The following is a 22,273-nucleotide window of genomic DNA, read 5'->3' on the forward strand; positions in this document are numbered from 1 at the left end:
GGCGTGAGATGGTATCTCAGTGTAGTTTTGATTTGCATTTCTCTGATGACCAGTGATGATGAGCATTTTTTCATATGTTTGTTGGCCTCACGTATGTCTTCTTTTGAGAAGTGTCTGTTCATATCCTTTGCCCACTTTTGAATGGGCTTGTTAGTTTTTTTTCTTGTAAATCTGCTTTAGTTCTTTGTAAATTTTGGATATCAGCCCTTTGTCAGATGGGTAAACTGCAAAAATTTTTTCCCAATCTGTTGGTTGCCGATTCACTCTAATGATTGTTTCTTTTGCTGTGCAGAAGCTGTGGAGTTTGATTAGGTCCCATTTGTCTATTTTGGCTTTTGTTGTCAATGCTTTTGGTGTTTTGGTCATGAAGTCCTTGCCTACACCTATGTCCTGAATGGTTTTGCCTAGATTTTCTTCTAGGGTTTTTATGGTGTTAGGTCTTATGTTTAAGTCTTTAATCCATCTGGAGTTAATTTTAGTGTAAGGTGTCAGGAAGGGGTCCAGTTTCTGCTTTCTGCACATGGCTAGCCAGCTTTCCCAACACCATTTATTGAACAGGGAATCCTTTCCCCATTGCTTGTTTTTGTCTGGTTTGTCAAAGATCAGATGGTTGTAGAAAGGTTGTGTTGCCTCCGAGACCTCTGTTCTGTTCCATTGGTCTATATCTCTGTTTTGGTACCAGTACCATGCTGTTTTGATTGCTGTAGCCTTGTAGTATAGTTTGAAGTCTGGTAGTGTGATGCCCCCCGCTTTGTTCTTTTTGCTTAGAATTGACTTGGCTATGCGGGCTCTCTTTGGCTTCCATATGAAGTTTAAGGTGGTTTTTTCCAGTTCTGCAAAGAAGGTCATTGGTAGCTTGATGGGGATAGCATTGAATCTGTAAATTACTTTGGGCAGTATGGCCATTTTCACGATATTGATTCTTCCTAACCATGAACATGGGATGTTTCTCCATCTGTTTGTGTCCTCTCTTATTTCGTTGAGCAGTGGCTTGTAGTTCTCCTTGAAGAGGTCCTTTACATTCCTTGTTAGTTGTATTCCTAGGTATTTTATTCTCTTTGTGGCTATTGTGAATGGAAGTTTGTTCTTGATTTGGCTCTCTTTAAGTCTTACTGGTGTATAGGAATGCATGTGATTTTTGCACATTGATTTTGTATCCTGAGACTTTGCTGAACTTGCTTATGAGTTTCAGGAGGTTTGGGGCTGAGATGATGGGGTCTTCTAGATATACAATCATGTCGTCTGCAAATAGAGACAATTTGACTTCCTCCTTTCTTATTTGAATGCCCTTTATTTCTTTTTCTTGCCTGATTGCTCTGGCTAGAACTACTAATACTATATTGAATAGCAGTGGTGAGAGAGGGCATCCTTGTCTGGTGCCACATTTCAAGGGGAATGCTTCCAGTTTTTTCCCATTCAGTATGATATTGGCTGTTGGTTTGTCATAAATAGCTTTTATTATTTTGAGATACGTTCCATTGATACCTTGTTTATTGAGTGTTTTTAGCATAAAGGGCTGTTGAATTTTGTCAAAGGCCTTCTCTGCATCAATTGAGATAATCATGTGGTTTTTGTCTTTGGTTCTGTTTATGTGGTGAATTACGTTTATAGACTTGCGTATGTTGAACCAGCCTTGCATCCCCGGGATGAAGCCTACCTGATCATGGTGGATAAGCTTTTTGAGGTGCTGTTGCAATTGGCTTGTCAGTATTTTATTGAAGATTTTTGCATCTATGTTCATCATAGATATTGGCCTGTAGTTTTCTTTTCTTGTTGAGTCTCTGCCGGGTTTTGGAATCAGGATGATGTTGGTCTCATAAAATGATTTGGGAAGAATTCCCTCTTTTTGTATTGTTTGGAATAGTTTCAGAAGAAATGGTACCAGCTCCTCTTTGTATGTCTGGTAGAATTCAGCTGTGAACCCATCTGGACCTGGGCTTTTTTTGGGTGGTAAGCTCTTAATTGCTGCCTCAACTTCAGACCTTGTTATGGGTCTGTTCAGGGTTTCGGCTTCTTCCTGGTTTAGGCTTGGCAGGAGGCAAGTGTCCAGGAATTTATCCATTTCTTCCAGGTTTATTAGTTTGTGTGCATAGAGTTGTTTGTAATAATCTCTGATGATGGTTTGAATTTCTGTGGAATCTGTGGTTATATCCCCTTTATCGTTTTTTATTGCATCTATTTGGTTATTCTCTCTTTTCTTTTTTATTAATCTGGCTAGTGGTCTGTCTATTTTGTTGATCTTTTCAAAAAACCAGCTCCTGGATTTATTGATTTTTTGAAGGGTTTTTTGTGTCTCTATCTCCTTCAGTTCTGCTCTGATCTTAGCTATTTCTTGTCTTCTGCTAGGCTTTGAGTTTTTTTGATCTTGCTCCTCTAGCTCTTTCAGTTTTGACGATAGGGTGTCAATTTTTGATCTCTCCTTGTTTCTCATGTGGGCACTTATTGCTATATATTTTCCTCTAGAGACTGCTTTAAATGTGTCCCAGAGATTCTGGTATGTTGTGTCTTCATTCTCGTTGGTTTCAAAGAACATCTTTATTTCTGCCTTCATTTCATTGTTTATCCAGTCAACATTCAAGAGCAAGTTGTTCAGTTTCCATGAAGCTGTGCGGTTCTGAGTTAGTTTTTGAATTCTGAGTTCTAACTTGATTGCACTGTGGTCTGAGAGACTGTTTGTTACGATTTCCATTCTTTTGCATTTGCTGAGGAGTGATTTACTCCCAATTATGTGGTCAATTTTAGAGTAGGTGTGATGTGGTGCTGAGAAGAATGTATATTCTGTGGATTTGGGATGGAGAGTTCTGTAAATGTCTATTAGGTTTGCTTGGTCCAGGTCTGAGTTCAAGTCCTGGATATCCTTGTTAATTTTCTGTCTGGTTGATCTGTCTAATATTGACAATGGGGTGTTAAAGTCTCCCACTATTATTGTGTGGGAGTCTAAGTCTCTTTGTAAGTCATTAAGAACTTGCCTTATGTATCTGGGTGCTCCTGTATTGGGTGCATATATATTTAGGATCGTTAGCTCTTCTTGTTGCATTGATCCTTTTACCATTATGTAATGTCCCTCTTTGTCTCTTATGATCTTTGTTGCTTTAAAGTCTAATTTATCAGAGATGAGAATTGCAACTCCTGCTTTTTTTTGCTCTCCATTTGCTTGGTAAATCTTCCTCCATCCCTTTATTTTGAGCCTTTGTGTATCCTTGCATGTGAGATGGGTTTCCTGGATACAGCACACCGATGGGTTTTGTCTTTTGATCCAATTTGTCAGTCTATGTCTTTTGATTGGGGCATTTAGTCCATTTACATTTAGGGTTAATATTGTTATGTGTGAATTTGATACTGCCATTTTGGTGCTAGCTGGCTGTTTTGCCCTTTAGTTGAGCTGGTACTTGTTGTTCCTTTATATGTGTAGAGCCTCTTTCAGGAGCTCTTGTAGAGCTGGCCTGGTGGTGACGAAATCTCTGAGTACTTGCATGTTCCCAAAGGATTTTATTTTTCCTTCACTTATGAAGCTTAGTTTGGCTGGATAGGAGATTCTGGGTTGAAAGTTCTTTTCTTTAAGGATGTTGAATATTGGCCCCCATTCTCTTCTGGCTTGTAGGGTTTCTGCTGAGAGATCTGCTGTGAGTCTGATGGGCTTCCCTTTATGGGTAACCCGACCTTTCTCTCTGGCTGCCCTTAGTATTTTCTCCTTCATTTTGACCCTGGTGAATCTGACAATTACGTGCCTTGGGGTTGCTCTTCTTGACAAATATCTTTGTGGTGTTCTCTGTATTTCCTGGACTTGAATGTTTGCCTGCCTTGCTAGGTTGGGGAAATTTTCCTGGATAATATCCTGAAGACTATTTTCCAGCTTGGATTCATTCTCTTCCTCGCATTCAGGTATGCCTATCAAACGTAGATTAGGTCTTTTCACATAGTCCCACATTTCTTGGAGACTTTGTTCATTCCTTTTTACCCTTTTTTCTCCAGTCTTGCCTTCCCGTTTTATTTCATTGAGTTGATCTTCGACCTCTGATATCCTTTCTTCTGCTTGGTCAAGTCGGCTGTTGATACTTGTGCATGCTTCACGAAGTTCTCGTGTTGCATTTTTCAGCTCCATCAATTCACTTATATTCCTTTCTATTTTGTCCATTCTTGTTAGCATTTCGTCAAATCTTTTTTCAAGGTTCTTAGTTTCTTTGCATTTGGTTAGAACATGTTCTTTAAGTTCACAGAAGTTTCTTACTACCCACCTTCTGAATTCTGATTCTGTCATTTCATCACACTCGTTCTCCATCCAACCTTGTTCCCTTGCTGGTGAGGAGTTGTGATCCCTTTTAGGAGGAGAGGTGTTCTGGTTTCGGGTGTTTTCATCCTTTTTGCGCCGGTTTCTTCCCATCCTTAAGGATTTATCCACCTGTCGACTTTGTAGTTGCTGGCTTTCAGATTGGGTCTCAAATCTTCCAGATTGACGTTCTGTTTGTTGTTGATGAGGTTATTTCTGTTTCTTGGTTTTCCTTCTGACAGTCTGGCCCCTCTGCTGTAGGTCTGCTGAGGTTCACTCCAGGCCCTGCTTGCCTGGGGTTCACCTGCAGCAGCTGTTGAACAGCAAGGGTTGTTACCAGTTTTCTTCTTCTGCTATCTTTGTCCCAGACGGATACCCGCCTAGTGTCAATCTGATCTCTCTTTTATGAGGTGTCTTTTTGGATATATAGGGGTCAGGGAGCTGCTTGAGGAGACGGTCTTTTCTTTATAGGAGCTCAAATGGTGAGTTGTGAGCTCTGTTGTTGTTCATTCAGAGCTGCTGGGCAGGTACTTTTAGGTCTGCTGCAGCTGAACTCATAAACTGCTTTTTGTTCCCAGGTGCTCTGTCCCAGGGATTTAGGGCTTTATTTATGAGTTTCCGTTATGCTGCCACCTTCTTTTTTTTTTTTTCCTTCAGACCTGCCCAGCCCAGCAAGGAGGCCGCCTAGTCACTGTCGGCCTATGGCAGCTTTGCTGAGCTGCTGTGGGCTGCGCCCCCTGCCGAGTGAACTTTCCTGCAGTCCTGATTATGTGGGTGTAGTTAGAACTGCTTTGGCGATGGTGGCCCGCCTCTGTTGGGGCGGAGTCTCTGGTGTGGCGGGTTGCCTTGGCAACGGCGGGCTGCCTCGGTAATGGCGGACGCCCCTCCCCGACAGAGCTGGACCGTCCTGGGTTCAGCTGCGCTTGCTGTGAAACTCTCAATCCAGAGTTTCTGGTTGCTGTTCTTTTGTGGGGGTGGGGCCAGCCGAGCCTGATCGCCTGGCTCCCTGCCTCAGAGCCTTTTTTAAGTTGGTGTTCCAGTCGCCTGTTGAAGAGGCGCCGGGGTCTGTTTGTTTTCCCCTGCGGCCACTCACTGCGCTGGCTTAAACAGCAGCACTGAGGTTTGTGGCGCTTTTTTTTTTTTGCCCTGGAATCTACTGTCCTGGTTCTCTGCTCAGTCCCCTTTTTGAACCAGCATATGGGCGACTTCCCGTGGCTCCAATCGCCAGCCAAAAGGACCCCCGGACCGGTGTATTTTGTACGGAGAACCGCGGCTCCGGGGCGCCGACAAAGCAGCCGCGCGGGGCAAAGCAGCAGCGCTGGCCGGCACAGCCGCGCTGGCCGAAACAGCTGCGCTGGCCGAAACAGCCGCGCTGGCGACCGTGGAGCTCCTCTGCCCGGGAATTTCCTAGTCTGTGGGCAATAAAAACGCGGCGTCCACTCACCCTCTGCGCTTTCACTGGGAGCTGCAATCCTGAGCTGCTCCTAAACGGCCATCTTGGATCTCCCCCCCAGACTTGTATTTTCAAAAGTTCACTCTAGCAGCTATAGAGGCAATCAGAATTTGCAAGCAGATGTATAAGAAAGACTGAAGATAGATAGGTGAGTAGCTAGGGGACTGGCATAAAAGATGACAAGGGCCTGAATACACACAGTGACTTTAGGGGTGGACAGCAGAGTACAAACCACACATGGAGGCAGAATGAATGTGGTGGCACATGAATGGGTTAACTGGATCATGAAGAAAAACAGTTGCCATTTAAGTAATTCACATTACTACTGGAGGCAGAGGTGTGCTCTTTTTAAAAAAGTAATGAAATGAGGAATGTCTCTCTGAAGCAGGATAGGCATTTAGAGCTGGCCTGAGCAAAATCTGGAAAATTTAAACTGGCTGCTTGGTGAGCAAAGAATTAGAGAAAAAGTTAATAGTATAGTTTTAATGTTTAATGGCATACGGCAGTCGCAGACTAAGCATTTTAAAAGGTTAAATTTGCTTAGCAAGCGAGTTCTTCTCACACACTGCCATATACACCATAGAGTAAAATATAAGAGCAAACACAAATAGTATCTGTCACAGACAGATACTATTTTTAGAGAATTCAGATGTTTTTATGGAGAAAAAACTTGAAATGAATTATAAAAATAGTTTTCAAAAGACACCTAGCTCAAAATTTGTGAAGTGTATTTCAGAAGGTTAATATCTAAATATATACACCAATTAGTTCTATATTCAAAACTCATCTTTGCCACAATTACATTTAGTCTGAATATTTGACTCTGTGAAGTCCAAAACTTAATGTACCTTTAATAAGCAAAATTTCCTTTTTTTGAAGTTTTTATTCTACTAAAACACATGTCATACAAATCACTCAGACTTTTTAAAGGAAAATACATAATTGACCATAAAGAAAGGAAAGTGAAATTAGTGGTGGAGCCACAGAAAAGGCGTGGACAGATCTTCAAAAGAGAAGCACTTCCACAGCAGTAACTGTCAGTACCAGTCAACTGCTCCCCCTTACATGAGCTACAGGCAACAGTTTCTGACAACTGGTTAGAAAGCAAAGAAAAATGCAGGTTATGAGAAACAAAGCAGATAGGAAGAAAGACAAATTTATACTAATTAGAGATGGAGAAAAGTATAAGTAATCCTAAAAAAGATAACATTATCTGTATTAGTACACCTTTATTTAGTCACGTGACAGTGAACAGTAAATGATCAAAATCTTCCTTTTGCAAAGCAATCTCCTTCTGCTGATACAGTTCATTCAGAATCTCCACTTTCTGCCTCAGGGTTCTGCACTCATCTTCCAGTCCATCTTTGGCAGATTGCAGTGAGTTGCGGTCATCTTCGAATTTCTTTATCTGGTCTGTAAAGGGTAAAACATTTGAGCCCTATGTGTGTGCACAAGAACTTGAGAACTTGGTTGGGGGTTTGGTGCTGAGAGGAGTGAGAAGTATGAAAGCAGGAAACCAGTCTTTATCTATCTAATGCAATTTTGCATCTTTCCAATACATAGCAATTTCTTCTCAAGAAGCAACCTACCTTCCAGGTTACATTTAGTGGACATGGAGGCTCTTAGCTTAAGTTGTAAACGTTTTAGATCCTCTTCAACTACCAATATTGCAGTCTGTGTCTAAAAATTACAGAAGAGAGAAGTATTCATATAAGGGAGACACAGTGGAAGCATTCACAGGCACTTATGGGACTCTAAAAAAAGGATTATACCTGAGAGACATCCATCATCTGCTTAATTTGATTTTTCATCTTCTCATTTTGGTCACCTAAAAAACAAAAGACTTTCATTTCTTTTTCTTCTCTTGTGTTTTAAATCTGTATTTTCTTGATTTATGTAAAACTAAACAATTATCATGTTCAAACATTTAAAGAACAAACAAAAATAGAACAGAATTGACTGACTTTTTAGAGAACTGCAAACCTAGATCCAAAAAGTGAATTCCTGTTTGCACAATAAACATGTTATACATGCCATTCTTGAGCAAGAAGAAACATGTGAGATAAAGCTCTGTCTTCTATCTCAGATCTATCTCCACCTGGGCTTAGTAAGTGTCTCATTCAGAAAGATTCCCTCCTATTCTCCTCCAGAATCTGCCATCAGGTGTGGTTTAAAACACTCACTACGTAAGCAATATCCAACTTGAGAGACAACATCTAGAAACAATTTCCTCATCAGTAAACACTGCTACCCTATAGCTTCCAATCTTATGGCCTTGGTTTCTGGATCCAACCACCTCAGTACTCTTAAAACCAGTTGTGGTTTTCTCTCACAGCCTTAGTTCATGCCTCCAATGACCTTAGTACTCTTAAAACCAGTGGTGGGCCTTAAAACGAAACAGCACCTAAGATGACGAGTTTTAAAATGCTATCTCCATGAAATTGAGAAACACAGTTTCTAGTACTCTATATGTTCAATACTTAAAGGTGTAAGACATGACCAGTGCAGCTCCCATGCACCCTTCTAGTCTCAAGGAGATGTAAAAACAAAGGCAGTGCTCCTTGCATGTTCATTGCTATGCCATACCCTAGCAATCCACCTCTGCCCAATGCAAATAGACATATACACAAATCCAGTGATATGTGTTAACAACTCTAAAGCTTAAGAGGAAATGCAACCAGATGAAAAGTAGCATTAGTGTACTTAAAGATAGGAAGGGAAAAGGGGTCCATCCTCCTTGAGACTGATCTTACCTGTCACTTCTCCATTTGCTAATTCATCTGAATCATTTCCTCTTTTATTTTGACCCTCAAATTCAGATTCACACTCTAATCGATTCAACTGCGTAATGCAGTTAGTCAAAGCCTAGAAAAGAAGTAAGAGGGCATTAAAGTCTTCCCATTTTAGTTCAACAGATTTCATGATAATTCACAAGAATTCAGCTTGTATTCATGAGAATGTACTTACATTAATATTGTCGTCCTTGTGCATGAGAGCTACTTCCAAATCTTTCTGAGACTTCTCAAATGATTTGATTTGCTCACTGAGCTGGGCATACAATTTACTCCAGTCTTCAATTTCCTGCTGCAACTGAAAAGTTAAAATACATGATTCCCACAGGTTAGGGCTTTTGCACTAGGGACAAGACCAAGTGAATGAGACAAGGAGGTAAGGACACATGCCACTCCTTAGCCTATCACTATGGGCTAAGACCTTGGTTAAGTGGGAAGAGAGAGTGACCCCAATCCTCAGAGCTGTAGTGAGAACATCAGAGCTGACAAGGAAATCTATCTCGTTTATTGCATCCTCCAGAAAATTATAGCCAATTCAAATAATTCACTTCCAGAAGGAACTGAAGGGCTCATTCTACTATCTCTCAAGTCTAGACTCCTGATCATGTAATCTTCCCTTGGCTAGTGAAGCAGTAACTACAAAAAGGAGAATGATAAAATATCTAATTATTAGGTCTAAAAAGTCAATCTCTTACCCTCTTAAGGCTACTCAAGTTAATAGTAATTGGTGTTTGACAAAACAAGACTAAACATTCTGACTGTCAAAATAAATTGTACAGAACAGAAAATCCAGAACAGACAGAAAGTGTATACCTATACTCAATTTTGGAAATATAATTTAAACTTTGTATATCTAAGAAGGGAATCCTGCATGTACATTACCTTAAAAATAGATCTGAAAAAAAGGTATTCATGTGATATGATACTGGGTGCCTAGCATTTTCTTCTTGAACCCGATAGCATTCAGGCTTCACTTTCTCTTCACTAAGCTTAGCTTCATTAAGTGCAATTTGAACCTAATGCATAACACTCCTATTAGTGAAGTAATTCCAAAGAAAACAACAAAAAATGTTACTTTCCCAACCCAACATCACGTAGTTTTCATTTTTTGCACATTTTAACACATATCAAATTTTTGCTCCTCAATAAAACTATGATACAGTTTTAATATCCTGCAGGAATTATAGTCAGCTTTACCTCTGAAAATTCTGAAGCATTCATGGAAATATCATCTTTTAACTTCTCTATAGATTTCTTGTTTTCTGATATCTGCCATGTAAAAACAGAACACAAAATGCATGTTAGGATTTCAGTAGAAACACTGGGATATACACTAAAAAGAGGAAACATCAACGAAGTAAATCCCAGAGCCATCCTGTGTTTCAGGTAAAAGCAGGTTTTTCAGTTTTTTCCTAGGGAAAAATCAAGAACTTAAAGAGGTAAAGGAAAATAATCAAAGGTGTAAATATTTCATGGCATATGCAACCTTCCTTGTTAGAATAAAATGTGGTAGATGGCGAGACTAAAAGATGAAAGAAAAGAAACTGAAAAAACTTTCAAGTTAACCAGTTCAAATCAATGTGGTTTTTTTTTTCCTTGGGGCAAGAGAGAAAAAAAAATCCCCAAGGTACTTTAAAATTTCTCTTGCCTAAATTAAAAATGGTAGAATTGGAGTGAGAATAGACAGATCATGCATACACAAGAATTCCAAATAATTTATGAAGATCCTGGCTCCTCAAGGGGATGGAGCATAATCCTACACTTTTTAACTGTGGGCTGTGTTACTAACTTCCTTCCAAAGAGTACAATAATGAAAAAGTTTAGAAAAAAAGTAATTTTACAGTGAAGAAACCTGGCGATACTAAGCTCAGTCAGCTCATCAAGATTAATAGGTTGTAGGATTTATGGGAACACTCTTTGCTATCTTTGAAATTTTTATGTCATTCTGAAACTATTATATTAATAAAGTAAAATGCTTATAGTGAAAAAAATAAAACTTTGCAAAACAAAACAAAACAAAACACAAGGACTATTCAACTGGGTTGTGGTTTCTTAGTTGTTCCACATGTTTTGGAGGGCAGAGCCAAGCAATACAACAATTACCTAGGGTTGAGAACCAAAATACTTCCTAGGCCCATAAGAGTAACTTCTTGTGTAAGTACTTAAAATCCCACAAAAATGGACATAAGTAGGTTCAACTTCCCTGACTTGCACTCTTACTTCACAGAACACGATGGAAAATAAAAAGTTCAAATCCATCTACAGAGTTCAAAAACCAAATTATTAGTAACACTTAGCAGCAAAACTCTACCAAATCCTGATTCTTGACATTCTGTTCTCTCTCAGATTCCAACATAACACAAAGATTTTTAGTTGTGTAGCCCAGAATTTCATTATTTTTTTCGAGTGTCTTGATTTTATCCTACAAAAAAGATATTAAGATTAGTTATATTCATTAATTTTTACTTTTGTTTTAAAATGTAATCCTCAAAAGAAGTTTTTACCTTAAATTTAATTGCTTCATCAGAGAGAATCATATTTCATTTCCTGGTTTCTTGAACATGTTTCTTTGATTCCTTGATCTACAAAAAATAAAGCATTCAAAATCCAGAAATACAAAGTATTGTGCTATTGGAACTTACTTTGAAGTGACTGGCCTCTTATAGAAGAAAACAGTACCTTACACACATGATTGCTTAAGCCCTGGATTGTTTATAGGAATTAATGGAATAATAAATATTATTTTAAAATACCATAGTAACTGAACTATAAGACAGGTGAAAATAATTCAAGCAGGGACCATGGGAAAAAAAAGAATAATTATACCTTCTGTTCATAATTTGACAATTTCTGTACAAGTTCTGTATTATCTTTCATAATAATCTTCAACTTCTCAGAAATCTGCTATTCAGTGACTGAAAAAAGAAAATATATAGGTTATCATGATCACTAAATGAAACTGAATTACCCAATGTATCAACAAAGAGACATGTTATCTGGCACTATGAGGAAAAAGAACTTCTTAACATAACTATTATGGCTTTGAAATATGATATGGTTTGGATTGTGTCCCCACCAAATCTCAAGTCAAATTATAGTCCTCAATGTTGGAGGTGGGACCTGGTGGGAGGCGACTGGATCATAGGGGTGACTTCTCATGAGTGGTTTATCACCATCCCTGTGGTGCTGTTCTTGTGACAGTGACTGAGTTCTTGTGGAGTCTGGTTGTTTAAAAGTGTGTGGCATCTCCCCACTCTCTCTTGCTCCTGCTTCTGCCATGTAAGACGGCCTGCTCTTGCTTTGCCTCCTGCTATGGGTAAAAGCTACCTGAGGTCTCTGCAGAAGCAGATGACACTATGCTTCCTGTATAGCCTAAGGAATTATGAGCTAATTAAACCTCTTTCTCATAAATTACCCAGTCTCAGATATTTCTTTTTTTGAGACAGGGTCTCGGTCTGTTGCCCAGGCTGGAGTTCAGTGGCACAATCTCAGCTCACTGCAGGCTCCACCTCCCGGGCTCAAGCAATTCTCCTGTCTCAGCCTCCCAAGTATCTGAGACCACAGGTGTGTGCCACCACACCTGGCTAATTTTTGTATTTTTTAAAATAGAAATGGAGTTTCTCCATGTTGCCCAGGCTGGTCTCAAACTCCTGAGCTCAAGCAATCTTCCTACCTCGGCCTCCCAAAGTGTTGGGATTACAGGCATGAGCCATCACATCTGGCCTTAGGTATTTCTTTACAGCAGTGTGAGAACAGATTAATACAAAAAGCAATCTGCTAATAGGAATAAGAATGTAGAAACATTGTTACAATTTAAGAAAAATATAATAACTTTTATTTCAATGAGAGTCTAATTTAAATTTATTTCCTATATGGGAAACCCAGTAAAATATTAAAGGTCAATATTCCTCCCTGTATGAAGCATTTTTTTTCTCAGAAGATGGCATCACTTCAAATATGTCATTTGCAAAGAGAAACAGAAAATGCAAGCCTGCTGATTTATATTTCTAGTCCTGAAATTATCTACTTAAATAAATATTTAATGTCCTAAATCATTAACACAGAAAAACTGGTCACATGTAATAAACTAGTACACCAATGTTTAAGGTAAATCTGCCCCTAATGAAACTAATCTTCTCCCTCCTCCCACAATTTGTTCCTCCTCATTCCCATCTCAGTTGGGAGCATCACCATTTACTCTATCATCCAAGCTAGCAACCTAGGAATAGGAAAGTTTTCAGAAGCTGTAAGTCAGTCAGGCATCAGAAGTCACTAAAACTACTTACATATAAAAGCCATATCAGGCCGGGCGCGGTGGCTCAAGCCTGTAATCCCAGCACTTTGGGAGGCCGAGGTGGGTGGATCACGAGGTCAAGAGAGCGAGACCATCCTGGTCAACATGGTGAAACCCCGCCTCTACTAAAACTACAAAAAATTAGCCGGGCATGGTGGTGCGTGCCTATAATCCCAGCTACTCAGGAGGCTGAGGCAGGAGAATTGCCTGAACCCAGGAGGCGGAGGTTGCAGTGAGCTGAGATCGTGCCATTGCACTCCAGCCTGGGTAACAAGAGCGAAACTCTGTCTCAAAAAAAAAAAAAAAAAAGCCATATCAAACACCAGTATAGAGGGAATAGTACAAATAAAACAAGCCTAAAGATTTACCTTGATATACTCTACTCTTTAACTAGGAAAGAGGAATAAAAATTAAATTGTATGTCAAACATTTCATTAATAGGTGTATATAGTTCCTAACACAAGCGTTGGAACTATAACTAAATGGGAATTTAATAACAGTTTGCTTTAGCATAATAAATCCACAAGATTAAAAAAATTAAAAAGGTTAAAAAGCATTTCAAATTTAACCAGTAGTGATATGTTGCAGTCTGACAGATAAAGCACTAAGATAAATATCTTACTCTGCAGCTAAAGATATGTTTACATATCTAAATGAACACATCTTATGAAATGAGCACTTAACTTGAATAACAGAAATGGCTAATGTTTTTATAATAAATATATTAACATTTTATTTACTGAAAGTCACTTATTTGACAACTCCAAAGAGCCAGAATGAAATCTAAAAACATTGACTACTCAAAAGGACTCTGAGGAAACAAAATTAAAGGTATAATCTTTGTACTAAGCTACAGCTCTTTTGCTTTCCAGAAAATATCTCAGAAATCCTATTCAAAGTTGACTACTGGCTGAACTTAGAAATAATCCTATTAATGCCAACGTAGATCATTTGACTTTCTTAGACCACTAAAAACAGTGCTCATAAACCTGACAGGGAAGGGAAGATTGCTAGAGGAAAATGCACAAGCAACAAGAGAAATGACAACTATCATCTTCCTGAAAGGGCAAAACCCAAATCATCCCCCAAAGATAGCACTAAATTATGGGACAATAAAAGCCAAGCAGTAACTGATTTTTAAAAAATAATATTACTAAATTTCTTTGCAACCCAGAACATATTTATCCCTTTCAAATGTTATAACTGGTGATGAGATACTAACACCAGTTCACAAATCACCCATGATAATCTCACTAAATTAATATACTGTTTACATAATACACTCTATAATATACTGTTATTATATATAGTAATTAATATACCATATACATAATAATTACAGTATCTAAATCTCACTTAAAATGCTATTATAGGAATATGCATTTAGAAATTTCCAACATGGAAAGAAATTGCTATCTCTCTAATGGCCTTGCTAATGAGAGTAAACTTCCTGTGCTCCATTTCACCCAAACTAACAGGCAAGCAGAGGCCAAGATTCCAAAACTCAAATGCTGAGGCTGAGGAACAGCAGAAAGGACAGAGAGCCTTTCTAAAAAACAAAAAAGATGTTAGCTTTTTTAATTAATAAATTGGAGAAACAAGAATGGGAAGGGGAAATGTTTTCACCTTTTCCCCTTCCATTTACCCTTTGATTCTCCCTTTTGATCTGAGAAAAAGTCCGTGAGATTCAAGAAAGCCTCACAGGAAAAGAGATCCTTCTTTATAAGCGATTTTACAATCAACTGTGAAAGCAGAGAAAAATTATTAACGATGATATATGTGATATAATTATAAAATCAGAGAAAGAATACTTAGTTTTAGAAAGATTTGCATTCAATAATTTTGGCCATTTTAACTATTACATTTCAATCTAAAGCTTTTCATATCTGCAAAGCTCATTTATACAAAATAATCTTCTCCCAATTATGTTAAATAACATATTCTCCCAAACATGTTACGTTAAATGCAATACAGTATAATCATAAGTATGTACAAGTATGAGTATATACACTTATACATACGTATGTTGAAGTCTGAAAGACAAATTCTGCACAGAAGACTAAAAGATTTTAAAAAATTAATGGTGTGTTTTTGCACATGATATATTCTGCATTTCCAAATAAAAAATATTTAGAGTAAAATGGTACTTAATCAAATCAGAAAAACACATCTTTTAAAAACTGAAAACTTACCTCATCTAGATAAAAGAATTTTTATCATTTTGTTGTATTTCCTTGCAGCATTTATTTCCTGTGTGTGTATTTATGATATACAGTTTACACCTTAAAGGCTTAATTTCTACTTTTTATCTACTTCATGTTAAATTGTGAGTATTTGTTATGCTCCAGTTTTTTAATTATATAAAGCAGACTAATGTCCCATTATATGAACATAAAATAATTTAACAATTTTCCTATTGTAAATAACAGTAGGTTGTGCAAATTTTTCACTCTAATAATTCTGTTCCATTGGATGCTATTAGGTAAGATATTTAAAACTTTTTTTTTGATATAGATTCTCATTCTGTTGTCCAGGCTGGAGTGCAGTGGCACATTCTGCCTCCCCGGTTCAAGCGATTCTCTTGCCTCAGCCTCCAGAGCAGCTGGGATTACAAGCTTCTGCCACCACACCCAGCTAATTTTTGTATTTTTAATAGAGATGGGGTTTCATCTTGTTGCCCGGGCTGGTCTCAAACTCCTAGCCTCATGTGATCCATCCACCTTGGCCTCCCAAAATGCTAGGATTACAGGTGTGAGCTACCAGGCCCAGCCATGAAAGATATTTAATGTATGACTGGTTATTTCTTTTCTTTTCTTTCTTTCTTTTTTTTTTTTTTTGAGATGGAATCTCTCTGTGGCCTGGGTTGGAGTGCAGTAGCGTATCTGGCCTCACTGCAGCCTCCGCCTCCCGGGTTCAAGTAATTCTCTGCCTCAGCCTCTCAAGTAGCTGGAATTACAGGCATGCACCATGATACTTGGCTAATTTTTAAATTTTTAGTAGAGATGAAGTTTCATCGTGTTGGCCAGGCTGGTCTCAAAATCATGACCTCAGTGATCCTCCTGCCTTGGACTCCCAAAGTGCTGAGATTACAGGTGTGAGCCACTGTGCCTGGCTGACTAGTTATTTCTATTGGATAGATTACTAGACATGATATTAATACAATATAAAAGGAGATAACCATTTTTGAGACTTCTGACACACATCATGAAACTACTTTTCAGGATGGCTCTAAGAATTCCCAATTCTACTAACAGTGTACATGTGACCTATCTAATTCTTGTTTTTTTTTTTTTCTTTTTGAGTTGAGATAAACACCCAACTACTTCTTATTATTTAAATTTTGATATAAGGGACATCTTAATTGAAATTATCCCGCTGAGATTATACATGTTATCTTGTTTACTTAAGTATTTATCAACACAAGGGCTGAGCACAGTGGCTCATGTCTGTAATCCCAGCACTTTGGGAGGCCAAGGCGGGTGGATCACAGGGTCAGGAGTTCAAGACCAGCTTGGCCAAGATGGTGAAACCCCATCTCTACTAAAAATACGAAAAAGAAAAATTAGCTGGGAATGGTGGTGGGCACCAATAATCCCAGCTACTCAGGAGGCTGAGGCAGAGAATTGCTTGAATCTGGGAGATGGAGGTTGCAGTGAGCCAAGGGCTCCCTGGGGAACAGAGCAAGACTTTCTCAAAAAAAAAAAAAAAAGATAATTTACCAAGACAAAAAATACACCAAATTATTTTACAGGGTTAGCTTGAATTAAAAGCGTTAATTTCTGTTCATGTTAGCAACTAAAAAAGAAACAAAAGGGCTATGATTATAAAACCATACTTGAATTTATGAGATATAGTATACATTAATTTACTCACAACAAGGATAGTTCTCCAGAAGAAAACAGCAACTGAAGCAATTCCCAAGAATGCAGTGATAAGTACAGGTCTCCATGGTAGTCCATAAAAATCAGGCCCAGGCTGAACATCATCAGGCAATGTAGAAACTAGCTGAAAAGGGCAGGTTAGAAATAATGAGAAGCCTTAAAGAAACTTAATATAAAGGAGTCACAAAGACTCATCCATAGAAACTCTAAAACAACTCTGTCAGATACCTATCCCCTCAAAAATCTTCTGTAGCTCTCACTGCTTCAAGAAAAAATAGGACACTGGGAGTCATACTCATTGCTTGGCTTGTAGTATTTCGAAGTATTATGAGTCTAAATGTCTTTAGGTTGAGCATGTATTTCTAGTTTGCAATAGGCCCTGATACAATATGTTATCTAAAACACAGCTAGAATCTCTCTGGATCATACTTTTCTCTTGAATAAGTTGGCTTTTGTTGCTTAAGAGAACACATAAGACAAAAAACCTTCGAAATACAAGTGATCAAATTTTTATGACTAAAAATAAAACCAATATTATGATAATGAATACCACAAAGAATGTGCTATTCCTCTTAGATTTACAATCTTAAATCAACTCTTACATAAACAAACAACAAATGCTGAGTAAATTATGATAGCTCCCGATAACTGATCTACATAAACTGCTTTGAATTTAGTGCCTTAATTCTAAATGTTTCCTTGAAGACAGTACATTAAACACCTGTCTGCTCTACGATGTTTTCATGGCCCTCTACAAGTACACTATCATACTGGCCCCATATCCCAACAGAGCCAGGGGTTATAGTGAAAAGTCCTGTAGATTGTGCTCTGATCATGACTGTACACCAGAACATAAAGTACTGTCATTTCGTTAAGTACTCAATTAAAAAAAAAAAGTGATGAAACCTCAAACACAGTTCCACCTGATTCCTTAAACAGCATAAAACGTCTTGCCTTCCTCGGATCTGACACTCCGTTTCTCCTTTGCATAGACAATCAGTGCACCCACTCTGCTTAGAATTCATCCACCCGCCTGCCAAAGGTGGGGTCCATTCCTGGGAACGGGGGCCATCACCTCCAGAAGCTTGGCTGTGTAGAGCACCAACAGGGAACCCAGAAGGTCCCAGTCCCCCAGGGGATAGAAGATACAGAGGCCGGTACTGAGTCCATTGTGTAGAACAGGTGAACACAAGTGACACTTCCCTGCAGAACGGCACTGGGCCCCTGTGTTTCAGAGCTTCCTCCTTCGGAAAGGCCCCAGTTCAGGGGATGGACACTGGGATTGAACTTTGCCTTCCACAGCTGCCGGCACTTTCGCTTTAGGCCTCCTATAAAACACGTCATCAGCCACTGCCCCCTGGCGCAGTCACCACATCTAAGGAGCCGGCCCGTGGGGGCGGGGCTACAGTGGATGGAACCAACTGTGGAGGGAGCGGGGGTAAAAGAGAAAATAGAGCTGGAGAGGAAGAATCCAAGTAAAGAGAGGCGGAGGTGACTGGCGCTTCCACCAGGAGCCGGAGATTTAAAAAGCCCGGAGCGAGGAGACCAGGGAGCTACCCAGAGGAGGATTGTGGGCGGCAGCTGGGTAAATGGAGAAAGGCAGGCCTCTCGTGCCAGCCCGGAGCTGGCCCTTCCTGTCACAGTGTGGAAGGACCACCACTCAGATGTGGTGCCATTGCCCTGCGCGGTCTTTCTGCCCTGCCCACTCAGTCCTCTGCTTACTATTCCACCTCCAGGCCTCCATTGCACATGCTCTCTTACATTCTTGCTGACACTCTATTAAAAAGCCTTACCCAGGAGTCATGTCATCATGTCACCTCCCCTCCATGCACATGGGTTCAGTTATGGGTCCCACTTTTCATTTTGGATGATGGCTGTGGGGAAGAGGAGGGAGCCTCCGTATGTTGCCCAGGCTAGACTCAAACTCAGGGGCTCAAGCCATCTAAGAAGCTTGGACTACAAGTGGCCGGCCACATCTTAAGGTTATATGGCTTGTGGAAAAGGATGAGGATAATGAATAGTATGGAAATCACATTCCAAAGGTGGAAGAAAATGGGGGCATTTGGTATGTGTGGGAAACAGATGATATTTGTGGATAAAGATACCATTCTTAGACCTTTAAAGGTCTATCTTTGGCCAGGCACGGTGGTTCATGCCTGTAATCCCAGCATTTTGGGAGGCAGAGGCAGGCAGATCACTTGAACCCAAGAGGCTGTGGTTGCAGTAAGCCGAGATCGAGCAACTGCCCTCCAGCCTGGCAACCTGGCAACAGAGCAAGACTCCATCTAAAAAAAAAAAAAAAAAGAAAGCCTAAACTCAACTAGGAGGAACAATCAAGCAAGAAGAAACAGGAAAACCCTGAGAAAGAAGAGAAATGCAGGGTGTGAGAGGAGAGTGGGATCAATAATCACAGAATGGTACTGGCCAAAGAAAGCAGACAGATCACAGGGCAGAATAAAAAATCCAGAAATAGACTCAACTGCACTGGAAATTTGGGATTCAGCAAGTCAGCTGGGGTAAAACAGTTTTTAATAAGTGGTATTACATATCTAGATAACAATATGGAAAATGATAAGATTGGATCTTTTTCTTATCATTCATAAATTCCAAGTGAATCAGAAACCTGAATGTAAAAAATGAAAACAAGTAGTAGAAAAAATTGTGTGAATGTCTCTGTGTATTATATGAGTGGGGAAGACCTTCCTCATTATGTATCAAAATCCAAAAGCAACAAAGGAAAAGATTTGTAAATTTGATTACCGAAAAGCAAAAAAACTTGTCCAACTTCAATCCACAAAAATTGCAAAATAAGCAGAGTTGGCAATGATAATCTAAGAAAAAATATTTGTAACATATTTTGAAGGATTAATATTCCTAAAATATAAAGTGCTTTATAAATAAGAAGATGGCGGCCAGCAAACCTATAGAAAAATGGACTAAGGAAACAAGCAGATTCCACGAAAAGAAATGCAAATAATTAAAAATCATATAGAAACGTACTCTGCCTCACTCATAATAAAAGAAATACAAATTGAATCTTACAATGAAATATGATTTATCACTTATCTTGGCAAGATCCAAACCTTTGACAACACACTCTGTAGGTGAGAGAATGTGGAGGAAGCAGGCACTCTCATTCTCTGCTGATTTTTATATAAAATCATACAACCCCTATGATTTGGCAACATCTCCCAAAATAACTTGTTTATTTACCTACTGACTCAACAACCCCACTTCTAAAGATCTATCTCAAAGATACTGGGGATCTAACAACAAATGCTGGAAAAATATATGCACAAAACTATATTATTCGAGCATTACTTATTACTTATAATAAAAGACTGGAAACAACCAAAATGGTCATCAATGAAAGAAATATTGAATACAATGAAGTATACTGTGAAGCTATAAAAGAAAATAATTTTATATACTGCTAGGGTATGGTGTAGGAATACATTTTTTTAAAAGGTAAACTAGAGGTCTATCTTCAAGTTGAATAACTCTACATTTATCTAAGAAAGTAAGGATTTTTTCTTTACAGCTTTGAAGGAAATATGACATTCGGTAAGTTATGTGTATTTAAAGTGCACAGTTTGATCATTTTGGCATATGAACACACCCGTGAAACCATCATCACAACCTACATACCAACATAGTGAACCTCCCAAAGTCTCCTTATTCTCTTTGTATTCTCCTGCTGCTTTTCACCCTTCCCTGCCCCCCAAGCAGAATTTCTGTTCTAGTAGATTAGTTTGCATTTTGTAAAGTTGGATATGTATGTAATAATGCATGATTATATTTTCTCTAGCTTCTCTCATTCAACATAATTTGAGATTCACCCACATTGCTACACGTATCTATAATGGTTCACTTGTTTTTATTGCTGAGTAGTGTTTCATTTCATGGGTGTACCACAATCTGTTTATCTGTCACCTATGGATGGATACTTGTATTTTTCCAGTTTGAGGCTCTTATAAATAAAACTGCCAAGACTATCATGGAGATGAATCTGCTGCAGCTAGAAATGCTCAAGAACCAGCTGGACCAGGAAGTGTTCTTGTCCATGTCCACTGCTCAGCCCAAGGTGGTACAGACCAAGTATGTAGAAGCCAAAGACTAAACATGCTGAATAAGCGCAACGAGGGAAGAGAATTACTCATCCCACTGACAAGTTCTATGTATTACCCGAGAAGCTGCATGATGCGGAACATGTGCTCATTGATGTGGGAACTGTGTACCATGTAGAGAAGATAGCTGAGGATGCCAAGGACTTCTTCAAGAGGAAGACAGACTTCCTAAGCACGCAGATGGAGAAAATTCAGCCAGCTTTCCAGGAGAAGCACATCATGAAACAGGCTGTCATGGAAATGATAAGCCAGAAGATTCAGCAGATCACAGCCCTGGGGGCAGCTTAGGCTACTGCTAAGGCCTGAGAGTTTGTTGCAGAAATGACACAGAGGGACATCCTTTGGGCGTGGCTTCCTGATGCCAGTGAAGGGAAGGGTCTTATGTTTAATGACAATAAATGTGCCAAAATAAACTGTTAAAAAATGATCTACAAGTCTTTCTAAGCATGTATAATTTATTTTCACTCGGGTAACTCTCTCTTGGGTAAATGTTTAGGAGATGAATGGCTAGATCATATGACCAGTATAGGTTTACCTTCTTAAGAAACTGACAAGCTGTTTTCCAAGGTAGCTGTACCACTTTATAGAGCTATCCCCACCAGTAGTGTGTGATACTTCCCGTTCCTTCATATCTTCTCCAACACATGGTATAATCAGTTTTTAAAATTTTAGCCATTATATTAAGTGTGTAGTGGTAACTCATTATGGTTTAAATTGACATTTCACTGATAATTATGCTGAACATGTTTTAGTGTGCTTACTTGCAATCAGTGTATCTTCCTTGGTAAAGTATTATTTCACTGGGTTACATTTTTAGATGAATTTTTAGAGTTCTTTATGTATTCTGAATACAAATCTTCTATCAGATACATACTTTGCAGTAACTCTTTCCCAGTATGTAGTTTGCATAAGTGTATTTTGAAGATATGTTTTTATTTTAAGTCCAAATTATCACATTTCTCCTTTATGAATCATACTTTTGATGTCAACTGTAAGAAATCTTTGCCTAATCCAACTTCCATAAAATTTTTCTTTTAATTTTTCCTAGAAGTTTTATAGTTTTAGGTTTTACGTTTAAGTCCACAACATGCTTTGTGTTAATTTATGTACCTGATGTGAGGTATGGCCCAATTTTTTGCTTATAAATATCTAATAGTTTTGGTACCATTTGTTGAAAAGACTTTCCTTTCTCCATTTAACTGTCTTTGCACCTTTGTCAGAAGTCTTGTAATACATGTATAAATCTATTTCTGGATTTTCTATTTTGTTCCAATGGCCTATTCATCTGCTGTCCTAATTACTAGAGCTTTATAATAAGTCTTGAACTTACATGATGCTTGGGCTATTCTAGATTCTCTGAATTGCAGAATTAGTTTGTCATTGAAAAAAATCCTTCTGAGATTTTAATTGGGGTTATGTTGATGCAAGTGATCAAATTGGGGAGCTTAACAATATAGGC

The 22,273-nt window shown here is 38.7% G+C and overlaps 1 protein-coding gene and 1 pseudogene across 1 annotated transcript in view; one reads left to right on the top strand and one right to left on the bottom strand.

The window, feature by feature from the left end:
* LOC116544838 (transport and Golgi organization protein 1 homolog) overlaps nt 1-22,273 on the bottom strand; it is a 54,237-nt gene that overhangs the window by 16,222 nt on the left and 15,742 nt on the right. Inside the window, 12 exon segments of the mRNA XM_032271427.1 lie at nt 6,974-7,133; nt 7,310-7,400; nt 7,493-7,548; nt 8,474-8,585; nt 8,688-8,810; nt 9,439-9,528; nt 9,710-9,781; nt 10,824-10,934; nt 11,017-11,094; nt 11,339-11,427; nt 13,175-13,196; nt 16,680-16,811. Of these exon segments, the coding sequence (XP_032127318.1) occupies nt 6,974-7,133; nt 7,310-7,400; nt 7,493-7,548; nt 8,474-8,585; nt 8,688-8,810; nt 9,439-9,528; nt 9,710-9,781; nt 10,824-10,934; nt 11,017-11,094; nt 11,339-11,427; nt 13,175-13,196; nt 16,680-16,811 (1,136 nt within the window).
* LOC116544833 lies at nt 20,685-21,120 on the top strand (annotated as a pseudogene).

This window comes from Sapajus apella, unplaced genomic scaffold (assembly GCF_009761245.1).
Source record: "Sapajus apella isolate SASKATOON/1434 unplaced genomic scaffold, GSC_monkey_1.0 scaffold232, whole genome shotgun sequence".
Taxonomy (NCBI): Eukaryota; Metazoa; Chordata; class Mammalia; order Primates; family Cebidae; genus Sapajus; species Sapajus apella.